The sequence below is a fragment of the Lampetra fluviatilis genome, chromosome 50 (assembly GCF_964198595.1).
Source record: "Lampetra fluviatilis chromosome 50, kcLamFluv1.1, whole genome shotgun sequence".
Lineage (NCBI taxonomy): Eukaryota > Metazoa > Chordata > Hyperoartia > Petromyzontiformes > Petromyzontidae > Lampetra > Lampetra fluviatilis.
The window spans coordinates 8,680,761-8,699,243 of NC_136324.1; the positions used below are offsets into that span (position 1 = coordinate 8,680,761).

Below are 18,483 nucleotides of genomic sequence, written 5' to 3' on the forward strand. Positions count from 1 at the left end.
TTACCACGTGATAAGCCACTTGGTTGAACTATCAATTTGTGGCCAGGTCGCTTCTGAAAAAAAGCTACATTACGCAGTGAGCCTTACCTGGTAAAATAAAAAGTTTAGTTTTGTGTAGATTGAAAAAAAAAAGTGTTTTTTGTTATTCCCCCCAGTTTCTTGTTCACCCTGCAGTGTGAATGGCTACATCACAGTCAGTGGATCGACAGGTCACATGTAGTGAGGTAAAGTGTGGGTAACTTCCAGGATGTGGAAGATTTGGCCGAGCTACCCCCTAGCACGGTTGTTCTTCATTGCAAGGTCCGCGGGCCACTGGCGGCCCCCTGGTGGACATTAGTGCGGCCCCTGACGCCACCCCATCATCATCGTGCTGCTGTCAAACTCCCATTGGAAAAAGTGGCCTCCCTCTGAAACTTAGCGAAGAACACTGTCCTAAGAGGCGATCTCTTGAACTTCTAAATGGCCACTGACGCCTTGTAACGTGGGTGAAAGGTTGGCAAGCGGATTGCCATGGTAACCAAAGCACCTGTTTGGCTTTTTGCCTTGCTGATACAGGTCTATCTGTATTCCTTGAGAAGAGTCAAGTGAGCTACAGCAATGCACGTTTTACCATCAGAGTTTATGGTTTTTCATCCCTTACTCATATATATTTGCACCTCCGATGAGCATGGTTGGCTACGTACTGGTGCGAAAGAAGTTCGGCGTGCATACATACGTACAAAAAAAAGTGTCAAGTATTACACTGCATTTTCTAATGAGAACGTTGGTCTTTCTGTGTATGTGTTACTGGCTGCTCTGTGCATGTGCGTTGCGCGCACAGGTGGGTCGCGTTTGAGCTCGAGGACTTCATGGGCCAGATGTTCGTCCTGGAGAAAGGATATTACGCAACACCGGCGGATTGGGGTGGCCAAGGTCCCACTCTGGCCTCCATTAGGCCTGTCCGACTGGTGAGACTCACCCCTCGCACAATTCCCCGGCTCTCTTACCGCACACGCGTACGTATTTTTTTGCTGTGGTAGCTGAAATTGAGATGGTGGCAAGTGGGCCATCGTGTGAGTGAGACATGTTCCTTGTTGGTTTTAATTGTGCGCTTTTAATTTTTGTGTTCCAGGAACGAAGTGTGGAAATGAGTTCTAAAGCCAGGGTAAGAATATATAATGTTGAGGTTGTTGTTGAAACTTATCATATAAAGAAACCATCCCCAAATTCAGCTTCGGTTCTTTATTCTCTGAGTTCCCAATGGCATGCGGTAAGGGCGTCACCAAGTCCTGATATCGCACAAAATCCCCGAGACGTCATTGGCTGCACTCAACACCAATATCACGATCTTCGCATTTTTTTTTTTTATAAACATATGCTGAGCTTCCATTTGAACAAAGATGTAGCCCAAACAACAAGCATCTCACCCGGGCTGTGTGGCCTGGACTTTCTGACAAGTTATTAAGCCGTTCTGCTTTCTGGCATTTGTCTCCCGACTCACGTGCGGTCTTTGCCTCACTGGTCGTCCACCGTCACTCATCCCGCCGTTAGGCCTCCTCCTCTCCGCAATACCTTCATATCGTGGTTCTTTCTATATCCGTTTATTTTTTTGGTCTCCACCCTGTTGTTTTGCAGTTTTACTCTCCGTTAAATGAGAAAGAAAAACTATTTGTGGTATGACTGCCATTAAGTTTTAATGCATCACTTCAGCGCCATTGCCAGACTGTGTTACGTGTGATTATAAAAATAACTTCAAAGTATTTTTTATCAAGGAAGAATCTGAATTGTGCCGGTAAGTGAGGCATGCACAGACTAGGCTCTTGTCTACAAGACGAGGGTGCTCTTTTTTTTTCAGCCTCTTGATTGAGTCACACCTTCTCTGACACGTGTTTACACTTTTGCACATAATCGGTGAATTCTGTCGCAAGCCGCTGCTTCTTTCATCAGCTCCCTTGATGGGGAGGCAAGGATGGTTGTGCGTGGGAAGGTTACGTGTATTCCCTCGGACAGATTTTACAACGCCGCCCCCCGTTCCCTTGTGTGTGTTCAGATGGAGGTGTACTCGCAGAGAGATTTCTCAGGGATGCATCGACCCGCAGATGCCGATTTTAAGACCCTGCCCGAAGGCTGGTCCACGGTTGGCTCCGCGCGAGTGTTGAAGGGCTGGTAAGTGCGTGCAGGGTGGGGCGCCACGGTGGTGTGAGGGGCGCCAAGATGGTGGGATGCGATCTTCCTCACCTGGTATGCAGGAGGTCGGCCGTTCGATCCCGACCCTGACGCCTGTATATTTGGAGTTTGCATGTTCTCCCTGTGGTTGCGTGGATATTTTTTGTCCTTCCACATTCATAAACATGCGTTTAGATTATTTAGATTAATTTGCTGCTATAAATTCCCACATGATGAGCCACTTTATTGAGCTATCATTTGTGGCCAGGTCGCTTCTGAAAAATAAGCTCAAATAGCTTCGTGGGCTTTTCGCTGTGTTTTGTGCTCCCTGCAGCTGGGTCCTCTACAGCAACGAGGACTTCACTGGGAGGGAATTCATTCTGGAGGAGGGCTGCTACTCATGCCCAGAAGCATTTTTCTCACTCGACGCTCAGATCAAGTCTCTTCGGCCAATTCCTATCGTAAGTATGTATGTACGTTGAACTTCTTTTGCACCGAGCATAGCAAACCGTCCTAATCAGAGGTGCAATTAGCATGGTTGGCTTAAGTAGCTACTGATTCCATACCACGGCATGCCTTTCGCTTATTATAGCCCTACAACCAGTTCCGGATTCACTGGCGTAGCCACGTGACTAGTAACCACAGCGAGACGTTTGCTTGGTGAGAGACGCAGGTGAAATTAAGCCCTGGTCCTATTCATTAATCAAATAATGTTTGCTGTATTACTAGGTAGGTGTTTGCAGTTGTGCTGTGTAGCTCTTCGCTGTGCGTTCTGGTCATACAGTGTATCGTACGAAAGGATGTCCCTCCACATGCTGGGAGCTTTATTTTGCTTAAGATATCTACACTTTGCTTCACCAGTATGCATCGACCCTTGCGCAGAAGCATGAGCGCTCATCTACGCTGCATTGCGCTTTTCGGTTCGTGTTTATTTGATTCCTTGAATGGATGGTCCCGTTTAGGCAGCTTCCTGGATATTTTACAACGGAGATCCGTAGTATGCGTGTATGTGCATATGTTGAACTTCTTTCGGGTCCTACGTAGCCAACCGTGCTAATCGGAGGTGCGTGAGCACAGACGCAGCCGCAGCAGCAGCAATGAACGCAAAATACAAAAGCATCAACGTTGCGGAAACCAACAAGCAACAGAGTCCTTGAGGAATTTTGCACAACCAGCAAACGAGGTCGTAAAACGAAAAAACACAAATATTATTACGAGAGCAAGAGGTGTCGGCAAAAATAAGCTAGGTACAGACGCAAGCGAACACCTGCGTCTCACTGTGCAATGCGGCCCGCTTGTGCAGGTCTTCTCGGAGCCGTCCATCAGCCTCTTCTCGCACGAGGACCTCCGTGGCCGGGAGATGGTGCTGGAGGAGGCGGCCCCGAGCCTGGATGCCCTCGGCGGTGGAGGCTGCGTGCGCTCGCTGCACGTCCACGGCGGGCTGTAAGCGGCGCGCCACACCCCGTAGTACGCATGCAGCTCTCACTCCCTGTCATCCGTGGGGATCTTGGAATCTCTCCGAGATGAGGCCTATTCATTATCATGATCAGATATTATCATTGGCTTTCCACTTTGCTGACATTTTCTATCCACTTCTGGATAGACAATGGCCAAAGGAAGGCCTCCAACAATGGAAGGCCTCCTTCAAATCTTCGCCATCCAATGCAGTCCTGCTGTACCACAATCTGTCTTACTCCTGCGTTTGAACTGATTTCACTGCTCCCACCATCTTGGCAGTGGCCTTCCTCGGGCATACTAAGCTTTGTCCATCATTCCTTTCAACAATGTACCTTGCCCACGCCATCTTCTCGTAACGGTGAATGTGAATGTCTCCGATTGGCGGTTCTTTCACTAATCCGAGTGCTCTAATTTCCGAGTCCGCGTCCGTAGCCAGTTTCTTCCGAGTTGCAGATAAACCGTGCTTTTCCTAAGTAAGGAAGAACATGTTAACATGTAGCGTTCCCTGCTTATTCACACCTTTTGCGCCCAGTGGCCGATTACTTTAAGAAACAATATCACCCCATTATAAATACGCTACACACGGTCATTCACCACCCCCCCTCCCACCCCAGTGGCAGGCAGGCGAAGTCAACCTTCCCCTATAGGTCCAATACCAAAAGCACGATACCTTTGTTCGTTGCACGTTTGGTTCTCATGTATGCCACTCGAAGGACTGTAAGGTTAGTTAATGAGTTGATGCTCTTCATCCCCTATGGGACGTGAGGCCCTCTACTACTTCTTCCTGTCCTTGGCAACGTCGTGAGCCTTGCCCCAAGAGAGGTTGACCGCTGCTGCCGGCTCGTCCTTCACGGTCTTGCGCCAGGTGGTCTTTGGTCTCCCAGGTTTCTTTTTACCCTGTGGTGTCCATCGTAGAGGGTCATCATTCTGAGTACGTGTCAGAGCCGTCTTGAGTCGCCGTCTCTTGATGTCTCGTGTCTGGTATTAGAGCAACCAGTCTTCTTGTTCAGTTCGGTGTTGTGGATTTTGTTTGGAGACTGTACAGTTGGGTTCTTGCCAAATATATTTTTTCAAAAAAGGAAAAGACATCAACATTGACACTTTTTCTGCTTCTTCACCCCAACTCTAAGTAGGTAAACAACATTTGTATAGCATAATTGACATATTAATCTGTGTTACTTTTTATCCAGGTCATCCTCCCTCCTATTTTTCCGGACAAAGGACAGTATCCCTTTTGTCTTGCCAGTGCGATCTTGCCGTGCATCGCAACCAAGGCGGCGATTTTCCACAAGTCACACCCCTGATTTCCCTTCCCACTTCATCATCTCAATATTGCCCCCCTTCACACGCTCTCCGATCCAGTAACCGAGGCCATATGTAGAAGCCCCCCCCTGTCCACCTCGAATGGGAGGTTGTTCCTTTTTCACAGCCACTGTAGTTCGGAACGTCCTCAGCCCTTTGACTAACTGCATTGCCGACTCACTGCCCCCATGGGCGAATTGCCCGATGATGCTGGATGCAATTACCAGCGAAACGTCGTACTCAAATTGTAAATGTTGTGGTTTCACGCTTCAACACACCGGTGGGCTAAAGCAGTGAACTATTTGTATTTTGTCAACGTGACACTTTTGTTTTACTGATTGGCCGTGTCGGGTGGTGGAGGGTTACGACACATTTATAAATAACGCGATCTAAACCCAAAAATCGTTGATTATGAACAATATTGGTCGCGAAAGCCTACGTGTTAAACTGCCCCCATGGAGTTTGTGGGGTGGGGGGGCACGGGGGGGGGGGTGCCGCAACACCTTTATTAATTTATTTTCTGCAGTTCACAATTCGGATTTGCATCCGCGATTACTATTTATTTACTTTCAGCAGTTTACAATAAACATTTTACAATTATGTAATTAATTATATGCACCCGTGATTCCTAATGTGAGGGACAAAGCGAACTCCTGCCTCCCCAACCTGTGAAAATGCTCAAGACCTTCACTTTTCCCTCTGTGTATGACTGACTCCCTTCAACAAAGTATCTTCAGCTTCACTTTACCATACGCTAATTTTCCCTTGTCCGCCCCACAGCCTCTTACCCCCTCAACCCTCCCCTAAATAATATAATTCCTATTCTTAGTTTTTAAATCCCCATTGTTCTTTTAATGCGCATGTATACCTACCTCGTTCAATATTTTCCAAATCTAAATTGTATTTTCTTACTCTTTGTGTTAATAAGGAGCTCATGACTGAGGAACGATTGTGCAAGCATGCATAACCATCGCACCCAACACAGCAGTCAGAGGGCAACACACGTGAGCTTCCGTACTGTAGCAAACTGGCTGAGCCAGTCCCAGAAGTAGCATACATATGCCAAGTCTCATTTTAATTGAGGCAATTTGGTAGTTAAAATCAATTGCTGTTCGTCTGCGATCGGTTCAATGGTTGCCTCTTTTCATCACAAGCGCTTTGCACAACAAACATGAACAATTAAGTTTTGCTGTTACAATTTAAAGGCCGTCGTCTACCCCAAGGGACAATCGTGACAGTTGTGGTCGAACAGTGACGCCCCAAATTAACGTCTCGGCACCAACCCAACCGTTGAGGGCCTCCTTGGCTTAAACCTGCCACAAAAACGATGGCACACCCTCGAGCAAGTGACCCGTATAGCACCCATGGCAGCTCCAAGTGGACATTCAGAGGAGGAAGCGGGTGTCACGGGGACCAGACCGAAGGGCACTGCACGTGCTAAAACATTGTGATGCTCGCAAGGTCAGTGGGGGCATTGAAGACGTCCTTCAGATTCCTCCGAGGGGCCGTGCCTTGGCTATCAGACGTGGGCGCACAGAGTTACGTGTGATTTGCTGTGCGAAGCCATGCTCTTGAAGAATGCTCGACTCACTATCACCCTGTGGTTCTTTTGTTTGACTTGTGCAGTTGGGTGGCGTTTGAGTTCCCTAACTTCCAAGGGCGTCAGCTGCTGCTGGAGCCGTCGGAAACCCCCGACTGGAAGCAGCGGAGTTCCTGGGGCCGACTCGGTTCCATCCGGCCCCTGAAACAGGTGGGGACCCGTGTTGATGGAGTCGGCGTTTTTGAGTTCTAGTCGTAGTTTCGGTCTAGTTGATGACAACCTTGCGGAATTTTAATCAAGTCTCAGTCTGTGGATTTCATTTAGTAATTCTCGTAGGCCCGTCGACTAAAGCAGTCGAAGCTTTTTGTCAAACGCTCTCAGTTATGAAATGCTGGCTCCACACGGCACGCCATTTGAGGGTTTATTGTTCCGGGTTTGACACGTGTTCGTAATTTGTATCTCCCTCTGTCATGTCTGTGTTCTGGGATCTTCAATAAAAATAATAACTATTATTAGTAAAAACATACAAAAAAATATGTTGGTATGAGGGGCATGCAATTTCCCCCATCCCAGTCCTCCACCAATGTTATCAAATCAGCCAATCAGTGAACTCGGTAAACAAAATTGTTAAACACATTTGAAGCTAATTACCATGTTTGGTATGTTTCAATGCACTGGGGTACCTAATAACGTTACTAAATTATCCTCATCTGCTTCTCAATTCAGAAGTTGTTAATTTAATCTTTTGAAGGGTCATTCCCTGCTGGCTGATTTTGTCCACTCTCATCGTTCACTGTTGACTAAAATGAAAGGTACTTCACTGACAAACGCATTTATATCACTAATTTCCTGGAAAATGTTATCACTGAGTGGGACCTACTGATCCCGACCCTGACGCCTGTATATTTGGAGTTTGCATATTCTCCCCGTGGTCGCGTGTATTTTTCTCCGGGTCCTCCGGTTTTTTCCTCCATATTTAGAAACATGCGTTTAAAGTATCTGGCTGCTATATATTTCCATGTGATAAGCCACTTAGTTGAGCTGTCATTTGTGCGTACCGACTATGTCCCAGTGGACGTTGAAAATTCCGTGACGTCACTCTAATACGAGTAGGCCACTGTGTGCCGGCAACACGATCCAAATTTACCAAATAAAAAAAAATTATCCCATAAGTTACCCACGCAGCAACATCGCCCCCCTATTGACAGACTATACCCGTCTGTGAAACACAGTGCCTTCGCGGTAGCCTTGTGCTATATATTTTTTAAAATCGCTGGGTGCGAAGGCAGTTGCCGAGGACAACTGGCGGAGCACATTCAGCGACGAGGTTGCCGACAAAGTGGCTTGAGGAGGCGGCACGCTGGTGGAGAGGGCCAGCGTTAATGTGTGTGCGTACACCCCACCCCCTCCTCTCTCCCCCTCTGCCCACGCACAGTCGGGTGTGTGCGTGCGTGTTAGGAACCAGGGCCAGGACGGCGTACTGACTGTGAAGGGGGACCTGGCGGACCCGCGCGGCGTGTCCGTTTGCCTTCTCCCTGATTGCGGCAAATCCACGCAGCTTTGGCTCTTCCAGGATGGATTCCTGCGTAGCTTGGTACGTAGGAAATGCGTGCGTGAGTGCATGTGTTCGTGTGTATGTGTGTGTTGTGGCGAACGTGAGTGCAGCAGTTAGGGTGCTATGCTATGAACCTGGTGACCTGGGTTCGATTCCCGCTCACGGCAAACACCAGTGAAAATTATCTGAACTGGTTCTGGGCATCCCCTAGGTCGACTTAGCCTCAAATGAGTATCTTGGTACCATGTGTAAACATCGCCACTAGGCAGACAAAGGTGACCGGGCGTGGTGTTGGCTTTACGGGGGATCTTTGTCTTTGTGTAATATGGGGAGCGGTATTTGCGGTGATTAATGCACCTCGCTACAAACCCGTCAAACCGAGTTCGATTTTCACCCACGGTCAACATCAGTGATAAATACCAGTCCTGAGACTCAACATAAAATGAGTACCTGTTGCGGTGGGTGTGAAACATCGGGACTTGGGATACACAGAAGTCTTGATGAGTTGCAGGTCACCCACTTGTGCACCATCCTGGTTTTCATCGGTTCTCACGAACAGGACTTGCCCCAACAGTTGTCTTTGGCTATGCGGGGGGATCTCTGCGTTGAGCGGTGCTACAGTGGGTCCACACACTGCACTTCTAATTATATTTCGGACTATGCACAAAATCAGTGGCAAGTGGTGTCAGAACATGTACTAGGCCTTCCAGTACATGGTGTGGAGCGGTAGTGCAGTGGTTAGTGCTCTGTACTACGAACCTGGCCACCCGAGTTTGATTCCCGCTCACAGCCAACACCAGTGACAATTATTTGAACCATTCCAGGGCCTCACCTAGTTTCACCTCAACCTCAAATGGGTTTTTGGCGTGGTGTGTAATCATCGCCGCTAGGGAGACAAAGGCGGCCGAGTGTGGTGCTGGCCACACACACCCCCTTGTGTGCCGTGCCGGCCTTCATAGCTGCTCACTAATATCACTTGCCCCAGCAGTATGTTAAGGCTATACGGATGACCTTTGACTTTGTGCCTTCCATAGGGCAACTTGGCCTTAAAAGAGTACCTTGTGCGGAGTATAAACATCACCACTTGGCAGATGATGGTGGCTGGATTGGTCCTGGCAACAGCACCCATTGTTATGCCAGCAATGTGTAAACAAAACTGGCCTGGAAGAGATTTTAATAGATGTAGCTATCGGCACTTGCTTGCACGACCTGTCATACGTCGGTGTTACTTTGTTGACAGTGGGTGCACAAAGACGTATAATAAATAAAAAACCTCAACAAATTCCAAAAATAACACGGATCTCAAAAAGAAAAAGTATATATTGGTAAGACATGGAGAGGCCAGAGATGTCGAGTCAAACACTTAAGGACGATTAGAGCAGTGGTTCTTAACCTTGACTGCAGCCTGCACCCCTTTGATTCTCAATCGTAAAAAATGTACAATGTTAATAAATACATGGGTTTGATGAAACAAAGTAGTTGTACTTACGTGCCCATGCTTAATTTGTGTTTCGACGATTTACCTTCTAAAAAAATCTGCCCATGTCTCGTACCCCCGTGGGGTGCATGCACCCCAGGTTAAGAACCACTGGATTTATAGACTCGACGGTCAATGTTTGCATTTGCTGGCGCGTGGCATTGGCGTGGCGCAGGCGAGCGAGGCATGCCTGGAGGTGGTGGGTGGGATGGCGCGCGAGGGCACGCGTGTGGTGCTGTGGCCAGAGCACGGCAAGCCGCAGCAGCGGTGGTACATCGACAGCGACGGCACCATCGGCAGCCGCCTCCGTGACGACCTCGTGCTCGACGTTCAGGGTAAGCGAAAGCGGTGACGGATCACGCAACGATCAATCGTCACGTGGAAGGGTGACCGACGAATGGAACGCACGAATGTAAATGCAAAGTCAATCCACCGATGAATGTAAAGTTCATCAATTCATTTTTCTATTAATCTGTTTATGTATCTTGAACTTGTTTTGCACCGTACATAGCCAACCGTGCAAATTGGAGGTGCGGGGAGGGACAACAAACTAAACACAAAAAGCAGTTCTCAAGAATTGAGTTTTCAATCTCAATGATTTAAATGTGTATAGCTCCAGTGGCTTCCTAATATCGGAAGGAAGAGTGTTCCAGATGGCCACGGAAGCTCATCTGAAAGCGCGCGATGCGGTAACCGTCTAATGTAAGTGTGAGATGAAGCGAGGATTAATTTTTAAATGTCATAAATCAACGATAAATAAATGTATTCAAATATCAAGGGAATCAATGAATACATTCAAAAATTATAAATAATTACTTATAGCCCTTTATCAAACGACTATCAATACATGCCCTGTCGGCCATGATAATTATTTGATCGTACTCATAATTGAAGTGGATGCCCAGGACCCTTGCAGATGTCACTCACCACTGATGTCATCTGTGGCTGAGACTTGAATTAATTCAAATGTCAAATAATTCAATGATGAGTGAATTATTTCAAATATTTAAAAGGTCAAAGTTGTTTCCTGCTCATGCAAGCAGTGGCAATGCTCATTTAGAGCTTAGAAGCAATTGTGTATATTCCACATTTCTATTGCAGGGAGCCAGTCCATCAATAGAATAGCGATACTAATTTGATTCACCCCGGAGGAATGAAAGGCTGAGTGGAACCTGAACGGGGATTTGAACTTGCATACCTCTTTTGCCATAATACAGGTTTTTTGGGTTAGATCGCGTAAATATATAAATGTGTCGTTAAACCCGCCACCACCCAACACAGCCAATTAGTAAGGTTTGTCACGTAAACAGGACATGACATACCTATTTTTGTGAGCTGCTAGCTCTAAGCAGCTGAGTAACGAATTTTAATTGTCATTAAAAAAAAGCTACCTTGGGGCAGTGTTGGCTTAGTGGTTTAGTGCACTGCGCTGTGAACCCGGTGACCTACATTCCACTCCCAGCCATGGTACCTAAACTGGAAGTATGCGTAACCTCCCATCCAGCAGTGGATTGGCAAAGGGCAGTACATATTATAAACTTTTGACGGAGGCCACTCTGAGATACGGCCACTTTATCTCTGAGTTATTTACTCAGGAAAGCCTTGATGAGTCTCAAGGGTCAGTTTCAGGATGGCGTTTCTTGAAATTCTTCGCCGGTTTCTTCTTAGAATATTGTTTGTGCGAGAGAGGAAACAAACTGCAGTTCCCAGGGAAGATGACAATCGATCCGTGGGAAATCATCTCCCATGCCACTTGCTCTCAATGCCCTCTGTAGGCATTCGGCCGCTCCTGCAGTGGTTCTGTGATGCATATGATCTCTGAGCCCAGAGCTAGTGCCACCATTTAAAATGACAGAATTCAATCGCCGTGTCCATTCTGAGTGCTGTACGTAAATTATATGGGGACTCGGTGGCGCGGTGATTCGTGCGCTCCGATATGAAACCAGGCGACCTGAGTTCGATTCCAAGCAACAGCTGACATCAGTAGCAAGTGGTGATATATGAACCAGTCCTGACCACCGCCCTTTCACCAACCCACAGTGACCGGCATTGTGAAGTATGGTCAAACATTCCTCATGACTGGCACGTCATGGGGAGACATTCATCCAGCAGTGGATTGACAAACAAACCCTTTACACTATTACATACATTTGATAGTATAACTACAACTGTATAGCTGCAGGTCATTATCCATCTCTAATTCCTCTTGTTAGTTAATGCAAAATCGTTGGGGGTGTTTAAAAGTAATGTTTTCACCAAATGCACAATTGCCTCTGCTCAGTTATTTATGGGCAGTTGGTGGTGTGCGTGGACACTTTAATGATTGCCTGGGGTCTGTCTTTGGGATGGAATGTGCACATGTTTGTGCATGAGTTCATTACCACCGAGGGTCTTTTTTCTGTGGGTGCGGCCCTGAACAAGAACCCACAAAATTTCCAGCTAAATTTCTGAGATTCCGTCCCATGGTGGAAATATCTTGTGGTGCACTGATGTGTTCGGTACGGCCCAGTGCAATAACACCGTGAAATGTATATGCATCGGGTCTTCATGACCAAGCAAGGGATCGTAGCAGTGCAGTAATACATCCAATGTGGTAATGTACTTTCTATGCTCCCACATCTCTGCTCTCCACCTTCATCAACCCCTGCCGACCAGTGTGGTGAAGTCTGGTAAATAAGCCCCCATGGTCCACTCGCCATGGGGAGGCCCACATGCAGCAGTGGATTGACAAAGGGGTGTACATGAGGGTCTGCTGAGGCCTCAAGTTTCTTACTCATCAAGGGAGACCTGTGTTTCATCATCTCCATCTGTCGATTCAGCTCGCTCGTTAGCGATGGCCAGGCGAAATAAATTTCCACCATGGTTCTTTTGCTTCTGTCAGTATTGCTGCTTCGCTCAATCTCAACCTGTTGCCTCCGAGGTCTTCTTGTACCCCGCTGCATCTAGCCGCGTGGTTTTCTGTCTCGCCCGACTCGTTTGTTTCTCCCACTTGTGTGTCGCATCGTCAAGCGCTGCGGGCATGATCCTGTCCGGGCTCATTCTCGTAACGTGGTCCGAACCACTGCGGTCATCTCTCCTTCACTTTGTCTAACAAGGTCGGTTCACTCAGAACCGTGTTCTTATATCGTAATTTTTCAGTCTCTTGGAAAGAGCAACCAAATACATTGCACAGTTACAGAACAGAAAAAAAAACTGTTAACAATTGCAAACCAAACAAAAAAGAGTGAAATACCGTGATCAACCGCTTGACGTTATCCGTGATATCACTTTCAAAAATGCTCTTTAAAAATGTGCAGCCCTTTGTCAATGCACTGAAGAATGAAGGTCTCCCCATTGAGGGATCATGGTACTCAAATGTTCGGACTAATCGGTTGTTGAGCCCCTAAACGCTAAGTGGCCAGGAATAAATACGACGGTTAAGAGTTCATATATTTCTTGAGTTGAGCGAGGAAAAGGCAGAAAGATAAATGTTGTGACATGCAGTATGGATTGAAGTCTGTGGAAACAGTAACCATGTTAGTAATGATAAAGACTGATAAGGCTGCTGGCTAAGTCAGATCTCGCCAGGCCATGGTGGCAAGATGTTAACTACCTCGCCTGGAATACAGGAGGTCGTGACGTTGTGGGTTCAAACCCAACCCTGATGCCTGTATATTTGGAGTTTGCACGTTCTCCCCGTAGTTGTGTGGTGTTTCTCAGGATCCCCCCGGGTTTTTCCCCTCCACATTTGGAAACACGTGTTCAGCGTACGTATTTGGCTGCCTAGAGGCGGTGGTCGCCCTCCCCACAAATAACATGGTTTCATTGCTAGAGGGCGCCACTCTGCAAATGCTACGATGAAGTGCAGCTCTTTGCTGTAGTCGTGTGCTGTGCACTGCTGTTGATGTTGGGGAGGGACGGAGGAGGCGCTCGCAATTGGCGAGCCGCAGCGCGAGACCAGATGGAAATCAAAATTTATTGCTGTGCGAAAAGTAATACAACATAAAAAGAAAATTCAGAATGCATTTTCACAGTTTCTACCCTGAATGTTCTTTCGGGCATTATTTCAGCAGTGGGATATCACAGATTTACTTATTAGTTCACTTTAAGTCACCACTATTCCACACATCTGGATGCAAAAAAATTATACTTAGCACGTGATAGTTAAGCCAAAATATTATTTTTTAATATCTCAGATTTGGGACTTTAGCCAAAATGAGTGAAGAGCAAACTTGTTTAATGTGATGGCCTTTTTGTTGTTGTTGTGGTTATCGGTGACTGAACTGACATAATTTTCTCGCCTACACTTGAGAGACCGATTTAATCACAAGCAGCTGCCAGGTTCCGGCTCAGCACCTTTGACCTCTGAGCCCACTTTTTTGCTGGCCCTGCGTCGCGTACAATTTTAAGAAAAAAATGACAATCGCTGGCCAGTAGGTGGAGACAAAGCACTGTGCACAGTATTGGACCGAGCATTTTGATTTGATTAACAGGTGCGTTACCTTCCCATGAATTTGACTGGAAACTAGGAAATCGTTGAAAGCAAATAAAGTACGCCCCACTCGTTGGAGAGATATTAACAAGTTTTGCCACCTACATTTTTCATTTGAATTTCTTTGTACAACTTTCTGGAAAGTCTAATGTGTCAGATGTATAAACGCAATGGCTTCCGATGTTTTACCCGACTACAACCCAGACTTCTGAGGTAAAATAAACTTCGAGTCTCAAAGGGCTCTAGCCTGAATATAAGCGCATTTGTCATCTGTTAATTGTTTTATTAGTATTGGTCTTTCCAAATTATTCCTAATGTTCTATTAGCACCTAATTGCCATGTTAAGCCACTTTGGCGTGGCATTCGGAACTGAAAAAAAACGTCAGATGCTTTCATTTTGCAATCAAATTGTGTTCGATGTTTGGTCGAAAAGGATTTTGTTTAACTAATTTTTTTTATTTTATTCTCACCATCATTATTTAAGCACCATTGCCCATTGCTCTTCTGTTCTGGCTGAACACGGCCACACCGCCGCACGTACAATGTGGCCCCAATTTGTATTTTTCGCCGACTGTCTTTGAACAGGCTTACGCTGCAGCTGTGTTTACCGCTTGCTGTTATTTTCTGAGAATGATAACACTTCAAGCCAGTGCATTCAACTCAAAAGGACAGCCCTCTCATTTCCTGAACGAGGCTTGTTAAAGAAAGAGGGGGGCCGTGTTCTTTTATTCTGTTTTTTTTAGCTCTCATTTGTCATATCCAGGAAATTTGAACCGCAGCATTAATGACAACAACATTTTTTTTACCAGGTAAGACCCAGTAAGCTATACAGCTCTTTTTCAGAAGCGACCTGGCCACAATTGATAGCTCAACGAAGTGGCTTATCACGTGGACATTTATAGCAACCAAATACATTGAAACGCATGTTGATTCTAAATATGTAGGGAAAAACTGGAGGATCCGGAGAAAAATCCACGCGACCACGAGGAGAACTTGCAAACTCCAAATATACAGCAGGCGTCAGGGTCAGGCCTGAACCCACGACCTCCTGTATACCAGGCGAGGTCGTTAACATCTAGCCACCCTGACAAATATGATTCAATCAGTCAGTCACAGGCCCCGGCTCGGGTTTAGTGGTCCTCACAATTCATAGTCAGGCAAAGCCACCCTATTCTGCTGCCAAATTTCGATTCTTAAATCATATTTGTAGGCCAAAAAAGGTTGGGCTTTCTGTTTCTGCAAAATGCATGATTTAGATTAATAATGGTGCATAGGCAAACCTTAAATATATATTAGTAGAACAGACCATTCCATGCTTTCTGTGAGTAATATTTATTCATTACGTATATATTGCGACAAACGTTGAACGTTTTTTGGTTAAAAAAAATACAGTATGTGGCCATTTTGAGAGGTGTTTTATTGGCTGCAAGGTTTAAGCCTTACAGCCACATGACACACACTTGTTTGATATTCCTCCATTGCAACTGAAAATCTATTAAAAGAACTGACGTCAGTTCCAGTAATACAAACGGTCTTTGCTGAACCCCACCCTCGGATTCACAAACAGATGCTTTCATCACCGGCTCTAATTTAAGTGGTTATTCATTAGCCACGGCTGCAATTGCTAATGTATCGTTTACAACGACAGTTTTTTAACTCTGGGCCCGAGACTTCTGCCGTTTTGTGTGTCTGCTGGCGTAGGCCCCACGTATTTTATTAAGTGACTGCGTGTGCTCAAGTTCTGCCCATAGGAAGACAATTTTCCCATCGTCTCTCTTGTGCTGACCACAAACTTCAGTTATAATATCACAGAAAGAGAGGGGTATAACAACAACAACAACTGCTGAGGTGGACAGGTGGCTGAGAGGTCAGGGCGCTTAGCCAACGTCGTTTGGGATTCTGGGTTCAAATCCAGGCGACCAGTGAATGTACTGTCTCAGCCCAGCCACCAATGGCTGCACGCAATAAAACCCCATCACGTTTAGTTTTGCACTTGAACTTTTTGGCTCCATAATCCGACAGTCTCGTAGCAGCATGGGGAAGTGCGACTTCCCACCCCCGACTGTGTAATGGGAACAAAAAGCAAATTGAAGGAATTTTTGGAGGAACCAAAGGTTCTCGCCGAGATTTCTGAACAAATTCTTTGCCTCTTTACATGACACCAATAGCGCACTTGGAACGAAATGTGTGTGTGTGTGGTGGTTTGGAAGCAAAAGACCCAACAAATATTTTTAAAATATTGCCTGAACTCACATATTTATCATTACTCTCAAATGTATTTAACATTCTCACACTCACCTATCTCCTGATCTCTACTAATGCCCTCTCTCGACATAGTTTGCCCACACAGCAGAGGTGCACCGTTTCAGGCACGGTCACTTAGGTTTTAATGGGGTAGGAATTACGAAAGGGGGACAGTGATTGTAAAATAGATAACAGGGAATTGTTGTTTGAAGGTCAGGCCACGCCATGAGCGCAACTTCCTCTCAAGCTCTCCTCTCCACGCACCTGCAGGTATCTTAAGGGGCTGCTGTTCTGTTTCCAGGCCAGTACGTGAAGGTTTGGGAAAAGATTAGGTCCCATGGGAAAACAAAAAACACAGCCCTTGGACAAATGGGTAAAGATCTCCATGCTCATCACCCTAATGGTCATTGATTTCCAAGGAATGCTTTACTTGCTACCACCAGGTGCAGTGCAAATTATTAAATCTTTTTTTGTTTAAACAACTCTGTCAAAGGTTTATCTCCCTGAACAAATAAAAGGGTTCACTGGAGTTAGTTCCCTCTCGTGGGGAGGCCCTTTCCACCAGCAGTGTGCGTGCACAACTGCAGTGCTGCACCTTTGCCATGTGCCATGCAAAACCGGGAACAGAAACTGTAACGTTTCTAAGTTTGCATGCTTTCTGCTCAAATCTACCGGCTGATAAATTGCATGGCGATGTCCACATCAGAGTTCAACGTTGTTATTTGCTGTTATTCCTTGTCGCAGCATGTATTACCTCCCTTTACCCCCACTGCTCGTGGCATTCATTGTGCATCTAAAATCCACGGAATTCCACAAAGCTTGCCCCTGCGCGCTTCCACTCGGACACCGAAAGTGTCCCATTGTTGCCGCACCTCAACCCAAGAGGTTCAGCACCGTTCTTTCGTCTGTCAGCATGGCAGCGCGCCCACGCTGCAGGCGAGGCCATAAAGTTAAACGATTTAGTTTGAAGCCGCGAATGCTGCACTGTGGTCCCTTTGCCAACCCCGCTCGTAGCCTCATGGCACAGCTTTATTGTGGCTTGGCAGCCGGAGCCATCGCCGTTACGATCATTTATTTAAACAAAGGTAGCAGCGGGCCGGTACATTTGTGGGGGTTGAAAACCCCCTCTCACAGCCCACTGCCTGTCCCCACATTGCTCCTGACGCTCAACAGAAACCTTAACAATGAATTAAAACACCTTCTGTTCCATCCATGTACATACCCTTTCTTCAAACCACTGCTCGATGAAGTCCTCCCCATGCGGTGTGAGTCATTGGAGTTTTCTTGGCCATACTTTACCATGCTGGCTACTGCAGTATGGTGAAGGTGGGGAGCATAGCTGTTGGGAACATGGTATATTACATAGCTTTTGGGAGCATGGTATATTACATAGTATTTGGGAGCATGGTATATTACATAACTGTTGGGAGCATGGTATATTACAAGCGTATGGACGTGTGGATTTTTCTCCAGGTCCTCCGTTTTTTCCCTCCACATATAGAATCAATATCACACCTTTAGAGTATTTGGCTACTATGAATTTCTACATGATGATAAGCCACTTCGTTGAGCTATCATTTGGGATGGCCAGGTCGCTTCTGAAAGAGCGCTACGCAGCTCAACGGGCCTTACCTGATAAAATAAAAATATATAGTTTTATAGTATTTTGCTGCACTGCTCTCTGCTGTATCGCACAGCATCTGTTCTATGCATATTAGCTGCTCAGCTACGCACTATCCAGGCTTAGGCCCTGCTTAGGTTCATGAGACTTGGTGTGTTCATTGTGATTTGGCCAAAGGCTGACTTTTGCACGTCCATGTAAAAATGAAACGTGCTTTAGCCTCTCGGCCTGCTCTCTTATTAGCTCGCAGCAAGTAATAGGTATCCAAATGTTCCACTGGAGTCTGGGGGTAACTGTGGAAGAAGGAACCGGTGTTTTTTTGGAAGCCTCGTATCATTAAAGCCACTCTCCGCAATCTCTATTGTGATCAGCTGTTTGACCAGCGCTGAATTAATGCAGCACATATGGCCAAGCCTATGAAAAAAAATCACCTGGAATGCACCCAACTTTATCCGGTCACGGAAGCTAAGCATGGTTGAGCGTAGATAGTGCTCGGATGGTTGGCCTCAAAACAAGTTGTCTTCGGTGACCGGGGGGGGGGCCTTCGCACCAACTCGTGCTCACCAGTATGGCCCAGTGTGACCCTCATGAACCTGAGGGTGTGGGGAGGCCCTCATCCAGCAGCAGATGAACATAAGAGCCGTCCGCGTACATGCATGCTCAAAAGCAG

The 18,483-nt window shown here is 46.5% G+C and overlaps 1 protein-coding gene across 3 annotated transcripts in view; it reads left to right on the top strand.

Moving 5' to 3' along the window:
* LOC144948689 (uncharacterized) overlaps positions 1 to 18,483 on the top strand; it is a 91,755-nt gene that overhangs the window by 66,145 nt on the left and 7,127 nt on the right. For 2 of the 3 annotated variants that reach the window (XM_078878342.1, XM_078878344.1), the window contains exons 14-21: positions 821 to 947; positions 1,112 to 1,144; positions 2,030 to 2,145; positions 2,480 to 2,606; positions 3,449 to 3,588; positions 6,532 to 6,655; positions 7,881 to 8,039; positions 9,653 to 9,812. In XM_078878342.1, coding sequence (XP_078734468.1) covers positions 821 to 947; positions 1,112 to 1,144; positions 2,030 to 2,145; positions 2,480 to 2,606; positions 3,449 to 3,588; positions 6,532 to 6,655; positions 7,881 to 8,039; positions 9,653 to 9,812 — 986 coding nt within the window. The remainder of the gene's footprint in view (positions 1 to 820; positions 948 to 1,111; positions 1,145 to 2,029; positions 2,146 to 2,479; positions 2,607 to 3,448; positions 3,589 to 6,531; positions 6,656 to 7,880; positions 8,040 to 9,652; positions 9,813 to 18,483) is intronic. The other variant, XM_078878343.1, reaches the window with a different exon arrangement.